Here is a 26,802-nt window from a genome sequence, read left to right on the forward strand (position 1 = left end):
GATCATCCTCTTTATCTCTGCTCCCTGTAAGTGACACATCATCAAACATGTCAACTCTTTTTTCCAAAGGTCCCCAAATTGTATTCCTTTCTTCCCATTCCTACTGCTGTTTCAGACCTTTAACACCAGGATTATTTCAGAAGCTCCTTTGCTGGGTTCCCTGCCCTTTGGTTTCCCTCTAGTAACCCATTTTACACACAGCAGCCAAAGCCCTCATCTGAAATACTATAAGATATTGCCATGAAGTATTAAATGGTTTCTCTTTGCCTATTAAAATCCCAAATCACTTGGCCTGAGCTTGAAGGCCCTTCACCATTGACCACTTACTGACTTCTCCAGTCAGATTTTGGACTATTTTATTATCCAAGCCATATATGTGGAATCAGCGTTCCCACTCTCTGACTTCTGCCCAAGCAAGTCTTTTTCCTTGCAATGCTTTACCAAACTTCACCCAATCTCCCTTGTTCCATCTCCTCCTCTCTACTCATCCTGTCTGTAGTAGATTCTCCTCTCTTCTTGATCTTTAATTTGGTGCCACATTCCATCCTTGGCTAAATGCTTGTCTCAGATTTTCTTCTCACCAAGTACACTGTCAATAACCTATGTTAGGGATCATGTCCTTATGCAGTTGGGCTTCCCAGGTGGCATAGTGGTAAAGAATCAGCCAGCAGTGCAGGAGACACGAGTTCAATCCCAAGGTCAGGAAGATCCCCTGGAGTAGGAAATAGCAACTCACTTCAGTATTCTTGCCTGGAGAATTCCATGAACAGAGGAGCCTGGAGGGCTACAGGCTATGGGGTCGCAGAGAGTCAGACATGACTGGGCAGGCATGCCTTATCCAGTTCAGTTCAACATTCACACAGGGCGTGTTCCAGATCAGAATCTGAGCAGAGCAAGTTTCCAGTGTAATCTCGAGCAATTTAACCTTTCCATAAACTTCAGCTTGGTTAGTAAGAGGGTAAGTGAAGGTTGTTGAAGCAGTTTCACGAATATAAAGTCCTTTGCAATGTCTGGCATAGTAAACATTAATAAGTGTGCCGTGTGTAAATTTGAGTGATCTGTTTGCCTGCCTTTCTTTTAGATTTCAAAGGTAAGGGCCTGCCCACCATTTACATTACCCCTCCCACTTCCATCTCTTAATGCCTAACACGCTGCCTGTCACATAGTAGGAGGCTCAACAAATACTGATTGAATGAATTAGTTCAGCTATGAAGTCAGCGTTTGCTCACAAAGAGACCGCTGGCAAGGATTGAAGAAGATCGAGAGGGAAGAACTGGCCGCCAGGGGGAGCAAGAAGCCGTACTCTCCAGATCTCGTGATAGTTCCCAAGCTCTCCGAGACACCGCCAGTTCTACTTCTGGCGGAAGCTTCCGGCGGGAAGAAGGGGCGCTGTCTCGCCTGTGGAGTGGGAGTTGCTTCCGGGTTGCGCGCCCGGAAGTAGGAAGTTGTCGGCCTATCCTCCTCGCCCGGCGGCTTGCTGTCCCCGAGGCGGGAGGAGCCCGAGGGGGCGCGGGCCCCGCATGTGAGTGACTGGGGCCCGAGGCCGGGAGGGGGGAGGCAGCTTCGTGACAACACTGTCGCCGCACCCTTCTGTAAAATCCTCGCGCAGCTCACCTTTCAGCGCCAGCGCCTCTCCTGCCCCTGCGCTGACCCCCTCTCTAAGCCTTCGGCGTTTTGCGGACTGACAGCTCCCTTCACCAACTCCCCGGGGTCAACTTTCTTAAGACTTCTCCCTTTTTTCCCTTGGCTCTGCCGGGGAGAGCAGAGAGTTCCACCCTAATTGAACTTGTTTCGCGGGGTCACAGTAGTGACCAAAACAGCGGACCTAGCAAAGTCTATATTTCTTTGCCCTTTTAGAGTTCTGGTTTTTGTTTTTTTTTTTAATGTTTACAGTAGATTTCCCGCCCCACTCCGAAGTATCTTTTTCTGATCATTGTTAGGGAAGGAATTTTTTTTTTTTAAGTGTGGTCTTGGTATATGACAAACATGGCATCTCGGATGACTTTGTTTATTGGCCTGATTAAATGAGCTGTTTGTAATCTCCATTTAGAACAAGGAAATTCGCCTGCTTCCTGTTGCCTAGTATTTTAAGATCATTAGTCCTGCAAGCCACACTTTTTTTCTGGTCTAAGAGCCTGCATATCCTTGGTATTTATCAGTACACCGATTTTAAGGTATTTGGCCTTCTCATGATAGAGGCTTCTCTGGTGGCTCAGATGATAAAGAATCCACTTGCAATGCAGGAGAAGTGGGTACGATCCTTGGGTCAGGAAGATCCCCTGGAGGAGGAAATGGCAACCCATTCCTGTATTCTTGCCTGGAGAATACAGTATTCTTGTTCTGTATTCTATGGACAGAGGAGCCTGGCCAGCTACAGTCCATGGGGTCGCAAAGAGTCAGACAGACTGAGCGACTAACTTTCGCTCATAATAGAGACTACTTCCAGAATAATTTCTGGCTTTTCCTATTTGCTCGTTTGGTTGTTCCCATGGTGGAATCTTCCATGGACATCTCTCCCTTAATAAATTTGCTTATTTGAGTTTGAGTTATGACAGTTTCCCTTTAAGGAAGGACATGCTTTAACCTAAATTTAGCTTTGCTACACTGAAGTTTTGTCTGAAGTTCACATCCACCAGTTTGAATACCACAGGCCCTGTTTGCCCTTTCTGCTTTAGACCAAAACAGTTTTCAAGACCCAGTGCAAATCCCTGTTCTTCCACAGCTACTTAAGGCTCCACACACACAAAAAATCCAAATGTGAAGTTTCCTATCTTGCTCACCTAAACTCTCATTAGGCTGATGTATTTTTAAAAAAATAAGAAGTAAAATAAACCATTAGTTTGTGAACAAAATGATTACTTTAGGTCTTTCTATAAATTTGTTCAACAGTGATAAGGTTCCATATCTCTGAGGTGAATTTCCATGTCTGTTATTAGTTTGTGTTGTTATTTTCTCCAAAAAATCTGCTTTCAAGAAACAGTTTCGTGGCAAGGAAGACAAGGAATAGATGTAATACAAAGTGATAGGGTTGTGTTTAAGGTTCAAAGGGCAGAAATGAAGGTCTAAGATTCAAAGGGCAGAAATAGTGTTCACTCATTGGACAAAGCACGGGGGGATAGTTTTTGTAAACAGAGAAAATTATGTGTACAGAAGCAGAAAGGTGTGAAATAATATGGCAACAAAGAATGTGAGGGAAGAATGGGAAACAAGACAGAAAAGATAGGCAGTAACCAGTGGGTCATGATAAGTAATTTGGACTTCGTCTTATTGTAATTATTATGTATTTAATTTGAGTAATAAGACAAATGTTTTAGATATATCACCTTGTAATTGATTAACAACATGGTTGGAAAGACACAATTATCCTTATTTTATAGATAAAAACTCTGAGGCTTTAGAGAGGTTAAAACAGTGTCTCATGGCCACAGAGTAGATGGAGAATCTGGTATTTGAATTCAGTTTTTTGACTCCAGTGCTGGTATTCTTAACCACCATGCTAAATTGTTCCCTAGCCAGGCGTGGGAAGTCAAGGAAAGTGCTAAAGTGCTTTAAATAGATGAGCAATGTGAGCCAGTTTGTGTTTTAGAAAAATAATTTGTAGAGACTGGCTCAGAAAGGAAAAAAGGGGTTGGAAGTATAGAAATTAAAATACCTTTGTGATGGTCTATGGGAGGGATATTGAGGGCCTTGACTGCCACTAATGTAGAGCTAAAGAGGATGTGATGAATGTGAAAGCTATACAGGATATAAAATTGAGGATTTGGTGATTGGTTCATTGGTGGGGATGAGGAAGCAGGAGGAGAGGTTTTAAATTTGGAGAACTGATGTTTCCATTATTTAAGGAAAGGAATATAGTAGGATAAACAGTTTGCAGAGGAAAATTAATAAGTCAGGTATGGGCATGTAACATGTAGGGGACTATAAGAAATCTGGGCCAGGATGTCTGGTAGCTGATTAGATAGATGGGTCTTGAGTTTTGGAGAGAGTTCTAGACTGGAGAAGAGATTTAGGAATCACTAAAAAGCTGGTGGCTAAAGCCGTGGAGGGAATGAGACAGTCAAGGACATCCGTGATGAATACCAACATTCCGAGAGAATGAGAACAAGAGAATTATGCCAAGATTTGAGGGCACTTGGGGGAGATAATGGATGGGAATGGCAGCTGCCGCAGAGAGATAACTGAAAAAGTGTCCTTTGGACTTGGCATGTGGAGAAAGCCTCTGGTGACCTTAGTGAAAGCAGTATCCGTGGTGTGAGGGGAAAAGAAACAAATGGTCCGAGGCCTGAGAAACAAGAGAGGGAAGGGAAACTTTTTTTTTTTTTGAGAGCTTAACTTCGAAGAGAGGAAGAGTATAAGCTCTGGAAATCTAGATAGGAAGGATTTTTTTTTTTTTTAAAACCATAGAAACTAGAAAAAGTGAGACTAGGAGATATGTTTAAAAATCTGGGGGTTCCTGCTTCAAATATGTCAGTGTCATAAAAGGCCAGAAAACAAAACACCAGCATCTGTTGTAGATTTAAGTAGAACAACGAGACATAACAGCTAACTGTGATATGTGATCACTGGCTGGTGCCTAGATTTCTAAAAAGCTGTATGGCCTTTCTTTGCTTTTCTTTTTTTAAAGTTTGACCATGGACTAGATATTAAGTAATGTTAGAGAATTATTTTAATAGGTATGATAATGATGCTGGTGATGATATAGAATAATACACTTATTCTCAGGAGGTACATGTTGAAACATTTAGAAGTGATTTCATGATGTGTTACATTAATAAATTTCAAATGGTTCTGGTAAAAAAAAAAAAAGAGTTGGACGGAAAGCAAATATAGCCAAATGTTTGTTAACAATTGGTGAATCTAAGTTAAGGATACACAAACATTCACTGTACTATTACAGTTTTTCTAGAGGCTTGAAATTTTTCAAAATAAAAAATTGAGAGAAAAGCAATATATTTTCAGAGAGCAAAGGAAACACTAGACTCTTCAAGTCTCAATGAGCAGAGATGTCCAGAAAGAGGAACGTTGATGATAAGAGTGTATAAAAGTAGAATTCCCTTAATTGTAAATTTAAAGCAGTTATTACAGTTTTAAATTGCATCATTTTAATGTTTTATCATTTATCTTTAAATGTGGAATTTGTTTTTTCTTAGTGGTTTTTATTACAAGTCATTGATAACGTTTTTTTCCAGTTTAATGAAACACGTCTTCAATCAATGAGAATCACTGGAAAAAGTAGAATGGAATATATTCCTAACACTGAAGAATGGATTATCATACTACATAGCTAGCATAATACTAAAAAACCTAGTATGGGGAAAAAGAAAATTTATTGTTAGGTACTCTGTATATTCCTCCAGTAGTTGAAGATTGGGACATATTTAGATGGGCTTTTGATACTTTCTTCCTGAATACAGCTTTTGTGTTTTAACTAGGTGAGTCAGTATTGCATCTTAAGAGTTGCCTAGATGGTATAGCCGTTTATTTGGGGAAACAGCTTTGGATTTGACATCCAGGGTGATGTCATATCAGTGTTCCGGACATATTTATATCAATAGAGAAATTCTGTTTTAAACAGTATAAAAGGAGAAATGTACATTTTGTCTGACCTCTTATCCTGTTTTCTGCCTTAAACATCTTTGTTGGTGAGTTCTGTCAGAGTCATTCTACCAGCTATGTCTCTGTCCTGTGTTTTCCTAGACTGAGACTCAGAAGGAATTGTGGAGAACATCCCTTCAGAGTTGTCAGTTGCCTCCTCCTTTTCCTGAAGTAATCCTTCAGACCTTAACAACCCCCAGGCCTCTCTTGAAAGCAAGATTTCTTAACCTCAGCACTCTTAACATTTTGAGTTCTTTGTCATGGGGAGTTGTCCTGTGCATCGTAAGAGGTTTAGTCTTTATGCATTAGATGCTTGTAGTGCCCCTACGGTTTTTGTTTGTGTGTGTTTATGTATAGCTTTATTTGGAGAAAAATGTATCATTCACAGTCTATTGCCAAGTGTGCTAATGCGTGTCTACCCCACCGAAGATGGTACTTTGTTACGTAAGAAATTGTTTTGTTCAATATCAGAAGTAAATACAGGCCTAGGAGACTTGCTGCGAGACATGAGTTGTGACTATGAGAGAAAGTAGAAATTCCAGGTTTTCCTGTCTGTTCCCTTTGGTTTCCCTCTTCTTGGGACTTTGAAGTTGGCATGGAGAAGAAAAAAATCATTGGGAAAGGTTGAGTACGCCTCCAGTTTTAACAGTCAAAAAGGTCTCCAGACATCCCCTGGGGAGCAGAATCACCCTGCTTGAGAAGTACTGTTCCACAGCAGTGTCTCCTGATTAGGGGTGTGCCTGTGATCAGCAAGAAAGAGATTTGAAAACTTCCACACCTGGGTCCCATTTCCAGGCTTCTGGCATTTCAGTGTATAAAGCGTGTTGCATAATACCTTGATTTTTGTAACTCCGCAGGTCACTCTGCCTATGCCCTTGCAGGTATAAGCCACTGTTAAGAGTCGAACTCACTCGTAGAAACTTCTCTCTGTGGCAAAGCTCATTTCTGCCAGAGTTGGACCTTCTTACTAGAGAGAAAGGGATTGCCATCAAGCTTCAGCTGATTTCACTCAGTCTAGATGAATATACTTGATGCTTAACCCTGACTTTGTGTTTGATTTTTTTTTTAAGGGACAAGTTCTTTGTTTTTGTTTTTTTTTTTAAAACAAACCCTTGTGTTGAGGGTTGACTTTGAAGAGATCCCAGCGAGGGAGCTGCTCTGCTAGTCTGACCTAAAGGGACAAGATTTTTTGTTGTTGTTTAACATCATATCCGCTAGATGCCAGTAGTACCCCTGAAGTGTGACAATCACAAATGTCTCCGAACTTTCCACATACCCCTGGGGGGAGGGGGAAGAGAGTTGCCCCTAGTTGAGAACCACTAATTTTACCAAAGGCAAAAGGAAGGCTTATTACCAAGACCCCCCATGTGCTTGTAGAAACTTCATTAAATCGGTAACTGTCCTTCTGGTAACTCAGGAAATGTGTCAGAATCTCAGGGAAGAAGGATGTACAGCTTGCAAGAAGTGTGTGTATTCAGTATCATATTATCATTTTGCACTTTCTGAAATAGTCATACACTCCTAGAATTTTAGAGCTAGAGGAAACTTTTAATTTTTTATTTATTTATTTATTTTATAGAGGAAACTTTTAAAAACATTCTGGTTCAATCCTCATGTCTTTTGGATGAGGAAATAGGCCAAGTGACTTAGCCAAATCATAGCAGTGAGTATAATAAATGCCATAACAGTGGTAAGTTCAAATTCTATAAATACACATTTAAAATATCTTTACTGAGATATATATATATAATTTATGTATGCCGTGAAATTCACTTATTTAAAATACACAATTCAGTGGGTTTTGTTTATTCACAGAGTTGCACAACAGTTATAATTTGTTTTGAAGATTTTTGTCACTCCAGGGAATAGCTTTGTATCTATTAACAGTCACTCCCCATTCCTCCCCACCCCCCTCCCCTAGGCAACCTCTAATAAATATTTTCTGTCTCTATAGATTTGCCTGTCCTTGACTTTTCATATAAATTCAGTCATGTAATTATCTTCTTTCACTTAACATAATGTTTTCAAGGTTCATCCATGTTGTAGCATGTACCAGTGTTTTATTCCTTTTTATTGTTCAGTAATATTCCATGAATTCCATGAACATTCCATGATGTATGAATATTATTGAAATCCTTTTTGTTATCCTTTCCTGGATATTTGGATTGCTTTCATTTTTGAGCTCTTATGAATACTGTGGCTTAAACAAGTTTTTGTGTGGATATTTGTTTTAAATTATCATGGGTACATATTTACAAGTGGAGTTGCTGGCTCATATGGTAGCTCTGTATTTGAGTTTTTGAGGAACTGCCAAACTTTTCCAAAGCTGCTGCATCATTTTACATTCCCACTCTCAGTGTACAAGAGTTCCATTGGCAGCACTTGTTATTCTCTGACTTTTTCATTATAGCCATCCCAGTGGATGAGAGGTGGTATCTCAGTGGGGTTTCGATTTACACTTCCTTGATGGCTAATGAGGTTAAACATTTTTTCATGAGTTTCTTGGCCATTTGTATATCCTCTGCGGAGAAATATCTTTTCAAATATTTTGCCCATTTTTAATTCGGTATTTATCTTTTTATAATTGAGTTGTAAGAATTCTTTATGAACTCTGACTGCTAGTCCCTTATCAGATATGTAATTTGCAAATGTCACCCCCCTATTCTGTAGGTTGTCATTTTACTTTCTCGGTGGTATCATTGGCAGCACAACAGTTGTTAATTTTGATGTAGTCCAATTTAATTTTCTTTTGCTGTTTGTGCTCTTGGCATCCTGTCTAAGAAGCCATTGCCTAATCCAGTGTTATAAAGATTTCCCCCTTTGTTTTCTAGTTTTAGGTCTTTTATCCATTCTGGATTAATTTTTATCTGTAGTGTAAGGAAGCGTCCAACTTCGTTCATTTGCATGTGGATATGTAGTTGTTCCAGCACCATTTGTTGAAAATATCCATTTTATTTTATGTTACTATTTTTTTTGGCCCTGCTATACAGATTATGGAATCTTAGTTCCCCAACCAGGGATTGAACCCCAGCCCCTGGCAGCGAAGGAGTCAAGTCCTAACCACTGGACTACCAGGGAATTCCCGAAAATACACATTTTAAAGTAATAGACTTTCACCACCCTTTCACATGAACCTTAAAATTAAGCCCTATGTGGTCTTTAAAAAAAACCCTTTGAGCAACAGCAGAGAGTTTGGAGAAAGATTGTGTCCCTTAAAATGTGTGGGGTTCCTCCCCCCTCCAGTCCTCAAAATCTAGGTTACCTGTTTGTTAATCCACCATTCGAAGTCCGACTCTGATTTAGTCGGCCTTGGGTTGGGGCCCAGGTATGAGCATCCCTGAAAAGCTCTCTAGGTGACCTACTGTGCAGGCAGTTGAGGACTAGCCGCCCTGCTGGAGGAGGAGCTGAACCAGGATGTGTGCTGGCCCGTGGCAGCGCAGGCCGCCGCCTCTGCTGGAGCCTCCTGACTGTTGTCTTCTGCTCTACAGAGGGCAGCATCTCCTCACCGAAGGGATAGAGTTGTTCTGTGTTAGTGCTTTTCCGTGTTAGAAACACCTTAGGGATGAAATCCTAAAGTGAAATAAGAGGATCCTCTGCGTTATGAAAACAACAACAAAACTCCCAACCAGCAGAAAACAGCATAGATCCCAAGTGCTGTTTTCCCTCCTATAAATGAAGAAAAACACTGTTCTGTAGCCCAAGTGCTTTTTAAAGAGAAGTGCTTTATTTTGTTTTACAAGTGATCCAGGGAGAATTCTATGTTGCCTTTAGTTTTTGCCTTTTATTGTATGGCCATTGTGGAACGGCCTGGCTTTAAAATAACTGTGCGAACACAAATTGAATTTTAAAATGAGTTATATAGATCTTAGGTTTTTAAAACATGTAAAATGCAAATGAAATGCCCTTTGTTGTCTAAAATTCTGTTTGCCGAAAAGCATGAGGACTGCAACCTGCCAAGTGTGAAGCACTCCCATGCCGTGGTCTTGTGTTGTCTGAGATCCTGGCTCAGCCAGGAACGAAGCATATCAGCAGGTTCCTCAGTAAGTCTTGCCTTCAGTGATCAGTTCCTCCTCTCGTGTTGCTAAAAGTTTCATTTGATGTGAAAGGAAGGAAATAATTGGTCAATAACACTTCCCATAGTCTGTTTCTTTTTATTTTAGTAAATTACCTGTAGCAGATTTCCTGTGATTGGTTTCAGAAATCATTTGGGAGACTTCCCAGGTGGTCCAATAGGTAAGACTTCTCACTCCCAAAGCGGGGGGCCCAGGTTTGATCCCTGGTCAGGTATCTAGATCCCATATGCCTCAACTAACAGATCCCTCATGCCATGACATAGATCCCAAGTATCACAACTAAGACCCAACACAGACAAATATTTATTTTTAAAAAATCATTTTGGATGGGCACTATTATTCAAAGTCCCATTAAGGTTTTATTTTTGTGCTCTGAACTAGTATTCCTCAAAGTGTTTGGGAACCAATGCTGGTCTGTAAAGCATTTTTGTTACTAGCCCACAATTCAGTTCAGTTCAGTCGCTCAGTCGTGTCCGACTCTTTGCGACCCCATGAACCGCAGCACACCAGGCCTCCATGTCCATCACCAACTCCCGGAGTTTACTCAAACTCATGTCCATCGAGTCGGTGATGCCATCCAACCATCTCATCCTCTGTCGTCCCCTTCTCCTCCTGCCCCCAATCCCTCCCAGCATCAGGGTCTTTTCCAATGAGTCAACTCTTCTCATGAGGTGACTGAAGTATTAGAGTTTCAGCTTCAGCATCAGTCCTTCCAGTGAACACCCAGGACTGATCTCCTTTAGGATGGACTGGTTGGATCTTTTTGCAGTCCAAGGGACTCTCAAGAGTCTTTGCCAACACCATAGTTCAAAAGCATCAATTTTTCGGCACTCAGCTTTCTTCACAGTTCAACTCTCACATCCCTACATGACCACTGGAAAAACCATAGCCTTGACTAGACGGACCTTTGTTGGCAAAGTGATGTCTCTGCTTTTTAATATGCTGTCTAGGTTGGTCATAACTTTCCTTCCAAGGAGTAAGCGTCTTTTGATTTCATGGCTGCAATCACCATCTGCAGTGATTTTGGAGCCCAAAACAAAGTCTGACACTGTTTCCACTGTTTCCCCCATCTATTTCCCATGAAGTGATGGGACCAGATGCCGTGATCTTAGTTTTCTGAATGTTGACCTTTAAGCCAACTTTTTCATTCTCCTCTTTCACTTTCATCAAGAGGCTTTTTAGTTCCTCTTCACTTTCTGCCATAAGGGTGGTGTCATCTGCATATCTGAGTTTATTGATATTTCTCCCGACAATCTTGATTCCAGCTTGTGCTTCTTCCCGCCCAGTGTTTCTCATGATGTACTCTGCACATAAGTTAAATAAGCAGGGTGACAATATACAGCCCACAATTAAGAAACACTTAAAAATTTGTATCACATCTTGACATTATCTTGACATATTCATTATGTTTTACAAAAGAATTGGTCAGCAGTGGATTGGGAAAAACACAGAACTGGTCCCTCCCCACAGGTGGCCTAGAAGTACTGTTCTAAAGGATGTAACTTTGAGAAGGAAGTACTTCAAAGAAACCACCTTTTTACATTTATTCTCTCTCTCTCTATCTCAGAGACTCTGCATTGGAAGACATGGATCTTGCCGCTAATGAGCTCAGCATTTATGACAAACTCTCAGAGACTGTTGATTTGGTAAGACAGACGGGCCATCAGTGTGGCATGTCAGAGAAGGCAATTGAAAAATTTATCAGACAGCTGCTGGAGAAGAATGAACCTCAGAGGGGGCCACCCCAGTATCCCCTCCTTCTAGCTGTGTACAAGGTAAAGACTTGGAAATAGCTTAGACGGAGCACTGACTCATCAGCATTCTCCCCAGATATTGCTGCTGACTGATTCCACCACTGAACCTTGGTTTTTCTATGAGTCAGTTGGCCTTTACTCTTTGTTACCATATATGATTAGGAAACTTGACTCTTCTGTTAAATGTTGTAGATGAAAGCTGTGTACTTATGGTTAGCTGTATTTGTATATATTTTTAAACGGTGAACATGGCCCCTGATCCATGTGATATAAACTTGGTGAGCCTTGCAGTCCTCACAGTTGTCAAGCTTTAAATCCTTTTGGAAGTGAATGTCAATGACTTGTTTATGAAAAAGGATTAGTTCTTAAAACACATTGGACATAGTAGAAAATGCCTGTTACTTTTTTTTTCCTTGGCATTAAATATTTCATTTGCTGGGACCATTATTAATCCATTTCCTGTCTTTCCTTGTAGGTCTTCATAACCCTGGGATTAATCTTGCTCATTGCATACTTTGTGATTCAACCTTTCAGCCCGTTACCACCTGAACCAGTGCTTTCCGGAGCTTACACTTGGCGCTCACTCATCCATCACATCCGGCTGATGTCTTTGCCCATTACCAAGAAGTATATGCCAGAAAATAAGGGAGTTCCTCTGCATGGGGGTAATGAAGACAGACCCTTTCCAGGTAGAACACTACATTTTCTACTTACTAGATACAGCTTTCTTGGCAGTATATCATGAGAAAGAAGGTCACATTGATTGACATCTAATGAGAGACACTTTCCCGTATTGTCTCATTTAATTCCATCCTCAGTAAAACTCTGTGGGATGGGTTTTATTACCCCATTTTGCAGATTGAGAAACTGAGGCTCAGAGGATGAAGAAACTTGTCAGAGAAACACATCTGGTGTTGTCAAATTCAAGCCCCCTGATTCTTAACACACATGTTGGGGATGAGAGTTTTTCCTCATAGGAAGGATTTGAGTGTATCTTTACCATTTTCTCTCCTATGATCCCTATCCATAATAGATATTTTAATAAGTAGCTATTGCTTTATTGAAAGCATCTGAGTCCAACCCCTTAATAGTCCTTAGCCTGTTGGGCTAGGTTTTTGTCTAGGTGTATCCCTCTCTTTCAGTTAAATATTTTCTGTTTCACAGTTCACTTACATAGTGCTTATAAGTATACAACTTTGCCAAAAGTTGAATTTAAGAAACACTTTAATTTAGTAACAATGCAATGGTAGCACAGAAATTCCTGGTCCAATTGACCATTTGGGGAGTTGCTTTTTTGAAAATAGTGTAATGCAGTAAGACTTGAAATTTACTTTTTGAGAAAGAATAGAGGGATATTGTTTGGGGATTTTATTTTAGTCATCTATTATTTTATCTGTTTATCTTATTTGCCTGTATGAAAGAATATGTACATTAACACCACAAATGGATTATAGAACTTTTTGTATAACCAGGTTCTGAAACCTTAGGCTTCAACATAACTGTTGGTCTTCTCTTCAATGTTGTTTTCCAAAAAAAAAGTTAGTAGTTGAAACCAAGCTTTATAATCATAGTGCTACTCTTTAAGCCAAAACCTAATCAGTCATAAAAATCATCACTTGGTTTGAGTCTCCTTTGAAAGTTATTTTTGTACACTTGGGGAAATCCTGAAGAGGTTTCCAGAATTATATCAAAATCAGAGGAAGGGAACATTGTAAAACAAAAACCCCACCTCGTAAGTCTTTTTCTTTTTTTTTTTTTAATCAACTCATATATTTAGACTTTTAAATTCCAGATATAGCTTTCTTATGTTTATTGGGAAGGTTATTTTTGAAATGTCATCAACAGAGCTCCAGCTCGTTATCAGGGAGGTCCAGAACACGTGGGGAAAAAGCCAGAGAAGCTGGTCAGTGAGGCCAGCCTGCCCTGCTTCCTCGGATGCATCAGCCTCCGTCCTGTCTTCCCCTCCCAGCCTCCCAAAGCTCGTCTTCTGCTCTGTGGCACATGGGAGGAAAGTCCGCAGTTTTTAGGACCAAGTTCACGGCATTTATTTTCTTTCTCCCCACTTTATAAACTACATCTCCACAGACTCTTGAGTTAAGAAAACATAGTCAGTGGACAGTGATTGCTCATTCTGTGTATCAGAGTTTAAAAATTCAAGAAACATCAGTGTCTTGTCAACAAGCCAGGTTCAACAAGCCAGGTTGTTTGGCCACTCCAAGTGAATATTTTGCCTTGCGTATTGAAATAAAATGAGTCCTTAGAGCACACTTGTAAAGAGAGAGCATTGGAAGGGTGTGGTTTTAGGTCTTTAATGTTGTTGATTCTACTGCAGAACTGCTTTTACTTGTAAATTGAGATTTGTTACCCTATTTTCTGTCTCATATTTCTGGGAAGCTGTAGACATGTAACAGCATTTTGCATAGCATTTGGAGGGAAGCTTAAGAATGCATAATGAAATAAGGGGTGAATGGAAACATGTTGGGGAGAATTAGGCAACAGAAGTGCAGGGACTTCCTGGTGGGTCCAGTGGTGAAGACTCAGCGCTTCCATTGTAGAGGACATGGGTTTGATCCCTCACCGGGGAACTAAGATCCCACATCCTGTGAGGCCCAAAAAAAAAAAAAAAAAAAGTGCAAACTGCTGGTCCTCCTGGAAGAGGGCCAGAAAAGCAAAAAACGTAAATTATCATTCCTGTTGTCATGTACCAAAAAGCAGCGGCCTTTCAGTTAGGACTACTTAGCAATACCTTAAGTAAATGTCGAGGGAGAATGTAAAGTGAGTGTGGCTCTCCAGAGGAAAGCCCTCCGGCGCACCGTCTCCCTGAGGGCTGGCCTAGTGCCCCCGAGGGCCACCTGACGCTCCTTGCAGGGGCAGCTCTGACACCCCAGAGGCGCCACACCAGTGCTGCTAGGTTCTTCCTGGCCGCCAGTGGTTTTCCCTCTTGACTCTGTCCAGGGAACAGAAGGCAACAGACGTGGGGTTGTGTTTTTCTAGGTTTCAGCCTTGGGTAGGAAACCCTGCCCCTAAATCCTCTTCATAGGGTGGATGAAGTGACTGTGGTGAGTCATGTGAACACCCCACTCCGTAGCAGAAAATAACTAAGCTGACTATTTAGTACTTCCCAGTTGCCAGGCCCTGTTCAGAGGGCTTTCCGTGTGGTGGCTCATTTGATCTTTACAATATTCCTAGGCAGTAGGTTCTGGTTTTTGTCTGTTTTACAGACGACACTGAGGTACAGTGAGATTAGGTCACTTGCCTGGGAGTCCAAGGCTGGTAAGTCATGGAACCGTGGCAGGCAGATTCTTTACCGGGTTCTTTACCACTGAGGTACCTGGGAAGCCTTGACTTACTATTTGACTTAATCTTTTCTCTCTCTTTTTTAAAAAAATACTGATACATTTTTTCTATTTGGCTGTGCCAGGCCTTAGTTGCAGCATGCAGGGTCTTTGTTGTAGCATGTGGGTTCTGTTTCCTGACCAGGGATCGAACCCTGGCCCACTGCATTGGGAGCTCTGAGTCTTAGCCACAGGGCCACCAGGGAAGTCCCAGTCGTTTCTCTTATTAACCTATAGTTTTCCCTTCACATTTACATTTTTAGTTCTTATCCACTCTCCCACCCCCATCTCCCGCCTCCTGCCTTTATATCCATTTTGACCCCACCATCTGTCCTCTTGGATTTTATCCTTCCCTAAAATCATTGTCTTAGAGCTCAAAAGGAACATTAGAGTTGATCTGGTACATACTCCTGTTTTTTTTTTAAACTTTTTATTCTGTATTGGTGTGTAGCCAGTTAACAATGTCAAGATTGTTCAGGTGAACGGCAAAGGGACTCAGCCATACATGTACATGAATCCATTCTCCCCCAAACTCCCCACCCATCCGGTCTGCTGCATAACATTGAGCAGAATTCCGTGTGCTATACAGTAGGTCCTTGTTAATTTTCCACTTTAAGTACAGCGGTGTATACATGTCCATCCCAAATTCTCTGACTATCTCCACCTTGGAATCGTCCCCTCTGTCAACCATAAGTTTATTCTCTAAATCTGTGTCTGTTTCTGTTTTGTAAATAAGATTTATTTGTATCATTTCTATTTAGATTCCCCATATAAGGGATATCATACAATTTTCCTCCTTTCTGTCTGACTGACTTCATTCAGCGTGACAATTTCTAGGTCCATCCATGTTGCTGCAGATGACATTGTTTCGTTCATTTTAATGGCTGAGTAATATTCCGTTGTACATATGTACCTCATCTATCCATTCCTTTCTTGATGGGCATTTAGGTTGCTTCCATGCTCCTGTTTTATGAAGAGGAAACTGAAGCTGGGAGAGGTGAAATAGCTTGCTTACCCAATTACGCGTAACAGACTAGCACTTGAACCTTAGTTTCTTTCTTTTTTTTTTTTTTCCAGATCACAGTGCGTTATTTATTATGCAGTGATATCTCAGTAGACAGAGACAGCATGTCTCTTTACATGTGGGTTCCACCTTTATTTATTTATTTATTTTTTTCATTTATTTTTATTAGTTGGAGGCTAATTACTTTACAGTATTGTAGTGGGTTTTGTCATACATTGACATGAATCAGCCAGAAAGATAAAGAACATTACAGCATACTAACACATACATATGGAATTTAGAAAGATGGTAATGATAACCCTATATGCAAAACAGAAAAAAAGACACAGATGTACAGAACAGACTTTTGGACTCTGTGGGAGAAGGCGAGGGTGGGATGTTTCAAGAGAACAGCATTGAAACATGTATATTATCTATAGTGAAACAGATCACCAGCCCAGGTTGGATGCATGAGACAAGTGCTCGGGCCTGGTGCACTAGGAAGAACCTTAGTTTCTTAACTCAAGTCTGCCACTCTTTCCATCACATCACATTTCCTGCCTGCTGCCTTTGCCCTCAGACAAGCCAGGTTCCAGCCTGTTAGACTGAACTATTTTGTTTACTTTGGGCATTTCTGATTTTTAATTGTAACACTCATACATCCTGAGAAGGCCTGGGACAGTTCCTCACGTACAGTTAGACGGTGCATCTCTGTATCTGTACTGCATAACTGGAACCTTATGTATCCATCAACTTTCAAGGGGTGGTTGAAGTGGATCTCCCAATATTAAGGAGTTTGGGGAATAGTACATCATTCATTGACTTAGAACTAATCAGACTTAGAGTCCAGGCCAGTGCTCAGAGATGAAGTGCTCAGACCTATTTATTTGCAAATAAAAGATTAAGTTATGGCAGCTCTGTCAAGAATTACAGTGTGTATACCAGCACTGTGTCATGTACCGCACCCTGTATTCCTCAGTCTTCACAGCAGTCACATAAGGCAGTTAGCATTTTTATGTTAATATTTGAGAGATGAGGAAGCTGATATGCAAGGGGGTTGACTAACTTAGCTGCAGTCTCACATTTAGAGACAAATTTCTATACGAGGAGAACTTACAAAAATAGGTGGACTCTACAGTTTGGAATTTTTCATACGCATTGCTTTCTGATGGCAGAGCTATTGGCAAAATGATTTCTTGGGTTCTTTCCATCCCATGGTGTATGAAAGTGCCTCTGGGCCTGTTGCCACTCCTGCAGGGGGCCTGGCCAGGGTCAAGGCTTCACCCCTGCCTCATGCCCAGGGAGCTGGAAGTGCTAAGCAAAATGAGCTCCTGGAGCAGAGCCTGATTAAATACTGAGCACGCACCAGTGACTGTCACAGAGGCTTTGTTGTGGACTTTGCAGGCTTCTCTTAGGTACATTTCTAATGTGAGACACCTAAGAAATTATGAGGTTATATTTATTTAATTCTTATTTTGAGATTTTTCTCCAAATTCAGATTGTCTGATTTTTTTTTTCTCCTGATGGACTTAATCCTGTTGTTGTGTGTGTTTTGGCTCAGTCGTGTCCGACTCTCAGCGGCCTCATGGACTGTAGTCCACCCGGCTCTTCTGCCCATGAAATTCTCCTGGGAAGAAACCTGGTGTGGGGTGCTGTTTCCTACTCCAGAGGATCTTCCCGACCCTGGGATCGAACCTGAGTCTCTTGCATCTCCGGCGTTGGCAGACGAATTCTTTACTACTAGCACCACCTGGGAAGCCCAATCCTATCGTTAAATCTTCTGAAAAGTCAAAGTTTCATTCATTCAGTCCGTCATTCAGTGAGTGTGTATCGAGACCCTACTGTGCAGCAGGCACTGTTCTCAACAGATCAGCGAACAAAACAGTCCCCCCACCACCACCCCGCTCTCATGGGGCTGCTCTTGACTCTGTGCCTTTCTTCTTCCCTGTCCTTTGTACCCACAGGCAGGTTTCTGTGCTCCTGGAAAGAAAGACATATATATATATATATATATTTTTTTTTTTTTCTTTTTGCCAGATTAATAGTCTGTGTAAAAGGACTCTCCACTGCAAATTCCAGAGTATGTTACGATTGTCCACAGCGAGCCAGCCTGGGTGCCTTTCCTTTGTAAACGACTCTCAGGCACCAGGAAGCCTCCTGACAGGCCCTGGCTCCCCGCTCTTCTGCAGGGTGCCCAACTCACAGAGAAGCCTGGGAGGTTAGTTTCTGCCTTCATTACCTTCAAGGCTATGTTTTGTCTGCAAGACTGTTTTTGACATCTCACACAGTGAAACGATGCCATAATCACAGTGAGAATTTGGAATCCAGGTCCTTTGTTGTATTGAACTCTAATAATGTGGCGTTTCACTTCTCTGGCACAACTTTTTTTAGTATAACATACATAGCTTATATAAGGAGGATACCTTGAGTAAAGAAGCCTTGGAAATCAAAAGAAAGTTAGGGATTGCCATCCAACTTCCTTTCTGTCTGGTGCTGGAGGACAAGTGGATAGATGCTGAGGAGGGCTGGAAAGAGGTGAGATGCAGCGTGTTCAGTAACTGAAGAAAAGCCGTGGACCAGGGTGGTGTGGAATGGTCTGCTGTGTGCTGTTGGCTATTTTCCAGCATGAGTGAGATTTTGCTCACTCTGTGGTATGACAGCTCCAGCTATTTGTACAGAGCACACAGCAGACAAAACCTTTTCAGACAGATGGAGGCCAAGTTGAAGTCTGGTCTCTTCTCCTTTTGTTGTTGGAAATTCTGTGAGAAGGGGAGAAGGAGCCCCAACTGTACACAGTCGCCCTCCTCCTGGTCACTTCACTGCTTAGCCATTCCTCAATCCCTTTCTGAAACAAATAGGAGCACATTCTTTATCCACCTTGGTGACAAAGGCTGCAGAGAAGTCCAGGGTAGCTCTTCCTCTGGAAGTGCCGGCTCCCCTTAATTCAGATGGAGTGTGTGACCTACCCCATTCCAGGGATTATTTTTCCTCATCACCTCCCCTCTTCCTTGGCTGGCCACCAACCTGGCCCAGGTACCTCTTCTGTCAGGTACCTCTTCAGGGGCCTGCCTTCCAAGATGACTAAACTCTGCATTAAAAGTTAATACTCTCGGTTTGAGTCTTCATGGTCTTCAAAGACATAAAAAAAAATTATTTTTATTGAAACATAGTTGATTAACAATGTGTGTTTCAGATGTACAGCAAAGTGACTCTGTTCTACATATACACGTATCTATTCTTTTTTTCCCACTGTACTGCACGGCTTTCAGTATCTTAGTTCCCTGACCAGGGATTGAACCTGGGCCCTCGGCAGTGAAAGCTCAGAGTCCGAACCACTGGACCACCAGGGAATTCCCTCCAAAGACATTTTTATTTGGAAAATACATAAAACATATACGAAGACAAAAAAAAAGACATAAGATTTTGATTTTTGAAAATATACTTTTTTTTTTTTTAACTTTTTTTTGCCATGTCGCATGGCATGTGGCATCTTTATTTCTCTTCCAGGAATAAAGCCCATGCCCCTCGCATTGGGGAGCACAGAGTCTTAACCTCTGCACTGCCAGGAAAATCCAAAAATATATTTTTAATGAAGTAAATTTTCTCACCTCTACCCCTCCCAATTCCTCCACTCGGGCAACCACTGGTAATAGTTTGAATATACATCCATCCTTCTGAGTTTTTCCGTGGCTGTGCAGGTTGCTATACTTTATATCCATAAATATAAAATATTTTTTGGTTCACACACACAAGGAAGGCTTATGTAAATATTTTTGGCTAGGCACATTGTATTAGTTCCTAAGTTTGCTGTAACAAAGTACCAAAGGTCAGGTGAATTATAACAACAGAAATTAATCTTCTCACAGTTTTGGAGGCTAGAAATCCAAACATCAAGATGTTTCAGGGCTCTTCTCCTTCTCAAAGGCTCTAGGGACGAATCCTTCTTGGCTTTTTCCAGGTTCTGGTGGTTGCCATCAGTCCTCGGCATCCTTGGCTGTGGCCACATAACCCTGTTTGGCCATCTTCCCTCTGGGAGTCATCGTGCGGCCTCTCTTCTTCTGATAAGAATGCATGTAGATTGAATTTAGGGCCCACCCCACTTCAGTATCACCTCATCTTAATTAATCACATCTGCAAGGAACCTATTTCCAAATATGGTCAAATTCTGAGGTTCCAGAAGGACTTAAATTTTAGTGGGGGGACACTATTCAACCCAAAATACACATTTTTCAGGAGTTTATATTATTCCATTGTGTGAGTATTACTTAATTTAACAGTTTCTAGATTTTTTTGCTGTTAATAAAAAAAAAAGATTTGGGACATTCATATACACATATTTTTATATACATGTACTATTATTTCTGTGGGGCTTCCCCAGTGTTTTAGGTGGTAAAGAATCTCCCAGCGATGTGGGAGACCCCAGGTTTAATACCTGAGTAGGGACAATCCCCTGGAGAAGGGAATGGCCACCCACTCTAGTATTCTTACCTGGAGAATCCCATGGACAGAGGAGCCTGGCGGACTATAGTCCAGGGGGTCACAAAGAGTTGGACATGACTGAGCAACTAACGCTTCACTATTATTTCTGTAAAACAGATTTTTGGAAGTAGAATACCTGGGTCAGAAAGCATGGGCATTTTACATTTTAATAAATACTTAAAAACTATCTTCATAAACTTATGTCAGTGTGTAACTTTCATTAACATGTATTGATCATCTACCCTGGATATTATCATGATTTTGCCAGTCAAGTGACTGAAAAGTGGTATCTCACTTTAAGTTGCATTTCTTCAGTTATCAGTGACAGTGGATGTCTTTTCAGATGTGTTTTTAGGCCATTTGTATTTATTTTTCTGTGGACTACTTGTTCATATTATCTACACAGAGAGAAAAAAACAGTGCCCTTTGCCTCCAGACCTCCTGCCCAGCACGGAGGTGACCCGTGAGCTGTTGGAGGTGAAGGTCCTCGGGTCTGCCATATGCCCAGTGTCTGTCACAAGGCTCTTATTACATCCTCTAACTGTACCTGTGCCTAAGGGGTGTATCCCCCATAGATTATAAGCATGACCATACTTTATAATTCTTTTGTGTTACCCCAGGATGCCTTTGGGCACTTAAACATTTCCTAGAGTTAATTTGGCAGGTGGTGGATTGTTGTCTGTTGTTATTCTCATACATTTTTTCCTTCTAGATAAACTTTAGAATGCAGTTGTCACAGCCCTACCTCATCCCCACCTTCACCAATAAGAGACTCTGATCAGAGATTCTATCCAGTTGTATTAAATTTATATATGTGTGTTTTTGAGTAGGCTTGATGTCTTTATGACATTTAGTCATTTATCTAGGTCTTATTTTATATCCTTCAGTAAAATTTTATAGTTTTACCTTTTTTGTTTAGTTTTTTGCCAGTTATTATGAATGAGATCATTTTCCATTTCTGTTTTTAAAAGATTATGGTTAGTAATGTAAGAACAAGGTTTCCTAGGTGGTTCAGTGGGTAAAGAATCTGCCTACAGTGCAGGAGATGTGGGTTTGATCCCTGGGTCAGGAAGATCCCCTGGAGAAGGAAATGGCAACCCACTCCAGTATTCTTGCCTGGAGAATCCCATAGACAGAGGAGCCTGGTGGTCTACAGTCCATAGGGTCACAAAGAGCCAGACATAACTGAAGTGACTGAGCACACACAGACACAGTATAGGAACAGTGTTGATGTTTACGTGTGTAGAGATCTCTACCTTGTATTCTGCCACCTTAAATTCTCTTTTTAGTATTCGATTCTTGTTTTCTTTTCCTCTTTGGGTCTTCTTCCTCCACCTGCTGTTCAAGCATCTCTACCTGGAAATCCCAAGAATACCTAAAGCTCAGAATAAAACTAAATTAAGTGACAGTTAAAATAATCTTTTGATACTCTTAGGTTCAGAATTGCTGCTACTAGTCCATGAAGCGGGCTTCCCTGGTGGCTCAGATGGTAAAGAATCAGCCTGCAGATCATTTTCCAGTCCCTGGGTTGGGAAGATCCCCTAGAAGAGGGCATGGCAACCCACTCCAGTATTACCTTGAGAATCCCCATGGACAGAGGAGCCTGGCAGGCTACAGTCCATGGGGTCACAAAGAGTCGGGCATGACTGAGCGACTAAGCACGAACACAGCCCACGAAGCACCTTTGGTACGTTAGAAGAATTTCTCCCAGCAATTCACTCCTGGTATGATTGTCAGAATTAATGGACTCATTTGAAATATGGCATGTTATTGCAGAAAAATGTGATTATAAGTATTTGCAGCCCTCCAATGTCTCCCTTAAATGAGGAGCTCTCGGACCATCTCAGCCTGTATAGATGGTCTCCGCAGTGCTGCTGAGAGCCATGGACTTTGTCATCACTGCCTCTGGAATCACCCCTTTCTTCCCAAGCCCACTGCCTCAGACTCGTTAAATTTCCCCTCTCATCACCGTACACCTCCTCCTCCCCAATAAGAGGACAGAAACAAAGCATAACTGGGTCTGCCTCTTCCCAGCCTCCCTCTTCCGGGACACCCTAATCAGCCGCAGAATAACCTTCCTAGAAGGAAGCCCTAGAGCCCTCATCACTGTCTTCCTCAGCCGTCTGTGTTGTTCCCGCCCCGCACCCTTGGGTGGTAATTCCTCTTGCCTTCACTCTCAGTTTGCTCATCTGTAAAATCAGAATAGTGATGCCGCCTCAGTAAGTACGTGGTAAGGAGTAAACAATATACTACCTGTGAAAATACAACTGACATTGGGCTTATCACTTTAGTTTTCTCTTCCCTTCCTTCCCCCTCCCTCACAAGTACTTTGGAAACTGAAATGCTATATAACTGTAACATAGTATGTTGCCTCAGGGCTCTATTTTGGCAGCTTTTCTTCTGTGAGAATTAAGACTTTTCAATTGAATTTGACTCAATATAAGGTGCATTTGGGGTTTCCCAGGTGGCTCTGTGGTAAAGAATCTGCCTATCAATGCAGGAAGACGCAGGAGATGCAGATTCGATCCTTGGGTCGGGAAGATCTCCTGTAAGAGGAAATGGCAGCCCACTCCAGTATTCTCGCCTGGAAGATCCCATGGACAGAGGAGCCTGGTGGGCTAGAGTCCACGGGGTCGGTCACAAAAGAGTCGGACATGACTGAACAACCGAACACATTCTGAACACGTGATTACTTATGCCTCATTGTATGTCTGTTACCCGGAGTTCTTGTGTTTTGGCAAAAGTTCATCATATTTGACCTCTAATAAGGAACATGTGAAAATACTCCAGAAGGGAAAATAAGAGGGTAACTGCAGCCTCAGTGTGCCGCTAAAACAGGTGCCACTGGAGGTTTTTCTACTGCCCTTGGAGCCTCGCAGCGATCGCTGTGTGCTGTGGCGTGTGCTCGTCCCAGGGGTGAGAATAGTGGGTGGTGCTGCCTGCGGGAGACACAGAGTCTGTCTGCAGGAGATGCGGGCTCAGGGGACACGCTGAGCACACGCACCGCCCTCCCCCGGTGAGTGTTCCTTATCCTGCAGACTCCTGCCTTGTGCTCACTACAGAAGATGTTTTGTGTTAAGAGTCAGTTTCCACGTCTGCTTCTTGGCTCAGAGAACTGATTTCCTTTCAGCCACTTTCGATTGTTGTCTTTTGTTCTAGGCTCTCTCCTGATTGGATTTTCATTGGGTTTTAATCAGAAACCATCTGGTGAAACATTTTGGATTCAAATTAAAGATCTATCACAAACACATATCTCAGAGAACACAGATGAAACCCAGACTGGACCAGAAAGCAAACAAGACATAATGCAATAATATTATGAACAGAATAGTCTCAGAGGGAAGGAACGCAGAAAAAACCAAGAAGGGCTGCATAGAAACAGAGCCAACCCCTCAAAGAGGGACCTACCAGAGTAGGGTGTGGGGGAGCCAGTGAGCACTCACATCAGGGCCTGAGTGGGATGTTCTTCTAGTTCTGACCACCCTGCAGTCCTTTGGGCTGGAAGCCACGGTTAGTAGCCCTTTACCCTCCCCTGAAGTGGGACAGAGCGCTGATGAGCAGAGGCCATTTACTTTACTCCACAGATGGGCCCTGAAAAGTCCCGTCTCTCCTCTTCATCCCTTGTCTCTGCACCCGTTTCTCACTCTTCCTTCCCAGAGCCGTCCTGGCCCCGCCTTGTACTTGTGAGCCCGGGGTCTAGGATATCAGAGAAATGCTGGCATCACTGGCAGTGGGACCACCCTGCCTGCCTGCCCCTCCCCCACGTGCTGTAGCCGGTTCAGACCTGTTGGTCACAGGTTAGAAAACCGGGAAGGAACTGCATCTCCAACCCCATGTCACAAATACAGCTCCCCAAACTGTCTGACTTCAGTTGTTGATCTGACTTAGGAGATACTTGTATGTGTTAAAAAATAACTTTCCACAAAGCCTAGAAGGGTGTACAGAGGGAAGGACCTTCCCTCTCTGCCTCTGTCCCCTAGCTAGGCTGTCTGCTTCCTTCTTGAGGGTTCACTTATTTGATATGTACCTTTTCAGAGGTCACCCATGCTGATCACTGTGAGCTTTTAAAATTATTATGCCTCTCTGTCTCCATTGCTGGGCTTCCTGGATTCACCCACTGTATTTGCTTTCTCCACATGCCTTCCTCTGTCAGACTTTGATCCCTGGTGGACAAATGACTGTGAGCAGAATGAGTCGGACCCCATCCCTGCCAACTGCACTGGCTGTGCCCAGAAATTACCCCTCCAGGTGATGCTCCTGGAAGATACCCCAAGGAAATTTGAGAGGCTGCATCCTCTGGTAATCAAGGTGCGCAGAAAGACTGGTTCTTCCACTGCCTTCATAACCCATTAAATGGCTAGAAAGCATCAAGCCCTGGGACGTTCCTGATAAGTAATTCCGTGTTGTCTTGTTGCACTTTTGTTTTCTGCCTCCCCAAGACGGGACAGTCCCTGTCGACTGAGGGGCTTCAGGATTTTTTGTGCCAGTATCCGGAGGTGACAGAAGGCTTCACCGAAGGGTTTTTCACCAAGTGGTGGCGCTGCTTTCCTGGACGGTGGTTCCCGTTTCCGTACCCATGGTGAGTGCGGAAAGGGGCACCCAGCCGTGTGTGTGTGCGTGTGTGTCTGTGTGTACAGAAAGAGGGCAGACCAAATGTCAAAATGGTACTAATTACTGCCGTGACCCTGCTATGCCCGGCACCGTGTAAACTTTACCACACACCCTCCAAGTCAAGTGATAACTCCAGAGCAGTGTTGAAAACCTGATGGGAGAGAAAGGGGCTGAGTTGAAGAGGTGTGTCGAGAGGGGAGTCACCATGGTGGGCATCGAGATTGCCTAATAGAAGCACAGTTTACTTCTAACTGTAGTGTTTGGCATTTGCTTTCATGCTGAGTGGGTCCTGAGTGTTGAGGACTGCAGAGAGAGCACAGAGAATAAAAGGGAAGGTTATTTCTTAGCATTTGTTGGTGCCAGGCAGCATGCCTTGGTGCTTAGTGTCTGTTCCTCATTGGAAATGCTCATCATAGCTCTGGGAAGTCGAAATTGTCATTGTTGTTTTTCAGTTCAGGAAAAGTGGGAATCAGAGAGGTTAAGTACTTTGCTTAAGGTCACCCAGCCAACACTGAAACCCGCATCTGTCTCCCTGTTCCTTCTTGGGTCTTATAGAAGACATGGGCCATTTCTTGGGGGTGAAACTTGCTTTCTACAAAGAAAAGGAATGCCAGTTTACTTCTAGAATCATTCCGAAGAGGATTAAAACTGCTTGTTCAGGCTTTTTGTTGGGTCGTTTCTCTGCTTCTGCCTTTCTTTAAATTTGCTGTTTATTTGCATGATCAAATACTCGGTTTACGAGTTGATACAGGCTTCCCACGTCATGCTGCTCCACTTCAAAAGGGTCATGATTGTTGCCCCCTCGTCCTCCCTTCTCCTTTCTTGCCCTGCCTGCTGTTACTTCAGTCTCTTTGCCAAGAGAGGATGAATGGAGTGTTTCTTTTCTCCCTCTATATGTTGTTTTAGCTGGATTTTATAAACACCCCACCCACACAGACAAATTGTGGCTGTAGAGTGAGTGAGAGTGTGTGTGTGTGTGTGTGTGTGATGTTTCAGTTAATTGATTCGGCATGACTGTTCTTCATGGACGGAATACTTCAGTTGTTGTCCTGACATCTTTCCCTCTTCACCCACCACCCACAGTTTTCCCACCCTTGCCGAGCTCTCTTTAGCCATGGTTTTGGGCTGGCTTGCCCAGTTTAACTACCTTTTCCCTCTTGTACACATTCTACAGGAGAAGACCCCTGAACAGATCACACATTTTACGTGAGCTTTTCCCTGTTTTCACCTATCTGCCGTTTCCAAAAGAAGCCTCCTTGAAAAAATGCTTCCTTCTTCAACCAGAACCTATTGTGGGGAGTAAGGTAGGAAATTCTGAGAAGATTTGGATCTAGAATTTTTCTTGTTTGGTACCTAGGCTGATGGCATAAAGCCTTCCCTTCATGTCAACCTGGAGGGTGAGCTGAAGGGTCATCCACAGAATCTGGAGTTCTCTCTTCCTGCTGCTTGCCAACACACCTGCAGCGGCCTGACTTTTTACTGAAGGCATGCTTCCAGAGAGTCTAGTGACCTTGCAGATCTATTTCCTGTCCTTAACACCTGGGGGCAAGCTACCTTTCTACATTAAAGGAAGTAGAATCCTCAAGTTTAAAGAGTCCTGAGCATGCAGTCAGACTGCTCTACCTCCAAGTCGAGAGCAGGCAGACTGTGAATGAATAGTGTGTAAATGAACAGTCTAGCGTTTCTCATTTTGTAGGTATAAGGAAACTGACCTCCAGAGAAATTAAATGATTTGCCCAAGGACACAGCAAGTTACTGAGAGGTCTCACCACCTTCCACTCTCAGATTGGCTTTCCCCAGAAATAAACACATGAGAAGCTTCAGATGGAGAGCAAAAAGGGAGAGCAAAAAGCTTGGGAGCGTGGTTTGGAAACAGAGGGGTTGGCAAGCACGCGCCTGAGGCGGTGTGTGCGACACTGCCTCTCCCCTCCGTCCGTGGCCAAGTACCCAGA

At 42.6% G+C, this 26,802-nt stretch overlaps 1 protein-coding gene and 1 non-coding gene across 5 annotated transcripts in view; one reads left to right on the forward strand and one right to left on the reverse strand.

The window, feature by feature from the left end:
• Positions 1-1,363: 1,363 nt before the first annotated feature.
• Positions 1,364-26,802, forward strand: part of C7H6orf89 (chromosome 7 C6orf89 homolog) — a 36,582-nt gene continuing 11,143 nt past the window's right edge. The window contains exons 1-7 of one of the 4 annotated variants that reach the window (XM_043907321.1): positions 1,401-1,522; positions 9,756-9,828; positions 11,236-11,443; positions 11,898-12,111; positions 24,393-24,547; positions 24,679-24,818; positions 26,025-26,154. In XM_043907321.1, the coding sequence (XP_043763256.1) occupies positions 11,255-11,443; positions 11,898-12,111; positions 24,393-24,547; positions 24,679-24,818; positions 26,025-26,154 (828 nt within the window). In that variant the 5' untranslated portion in view covers positions 1,401-1,522; positions 9,756-9,828; positions 11,236-11,254. Of the gene's footprint in view, positions 1,523-9,755; positions 9,829-11,235; positions 11,444-11,897; positions 12,112-24,392; positions 24,548-24,678; positions 24,819-26,024; positions 26,155-26,802 lie in introns of those variants that run through there. The other 3 variants (XM_043907320.1, XM_043907323.1, XM_043907322.1) reach the window with 3 other exon arrangements.
• Positions 19,038-19,110, reverse strand: TRNAE-UUC. Its single transcript has one exon. It is a non-coding gene; the product is annotated as a tRNA-Glu (tRNA).

The sequence above is a fragment of the Cervus elaphus genome, chromosome 7, assembly GCF_910594005.1.
Source record: "Cervus elaphus chromosome 7, mCerEla1.1, whole genome shotgun sequence".
Lineage (NCBI taxonomy): Eukaryota > Metazoa > Chordata > Mammalia > Artiodactyla > Cervidae > Cervus > Cervus elaphus.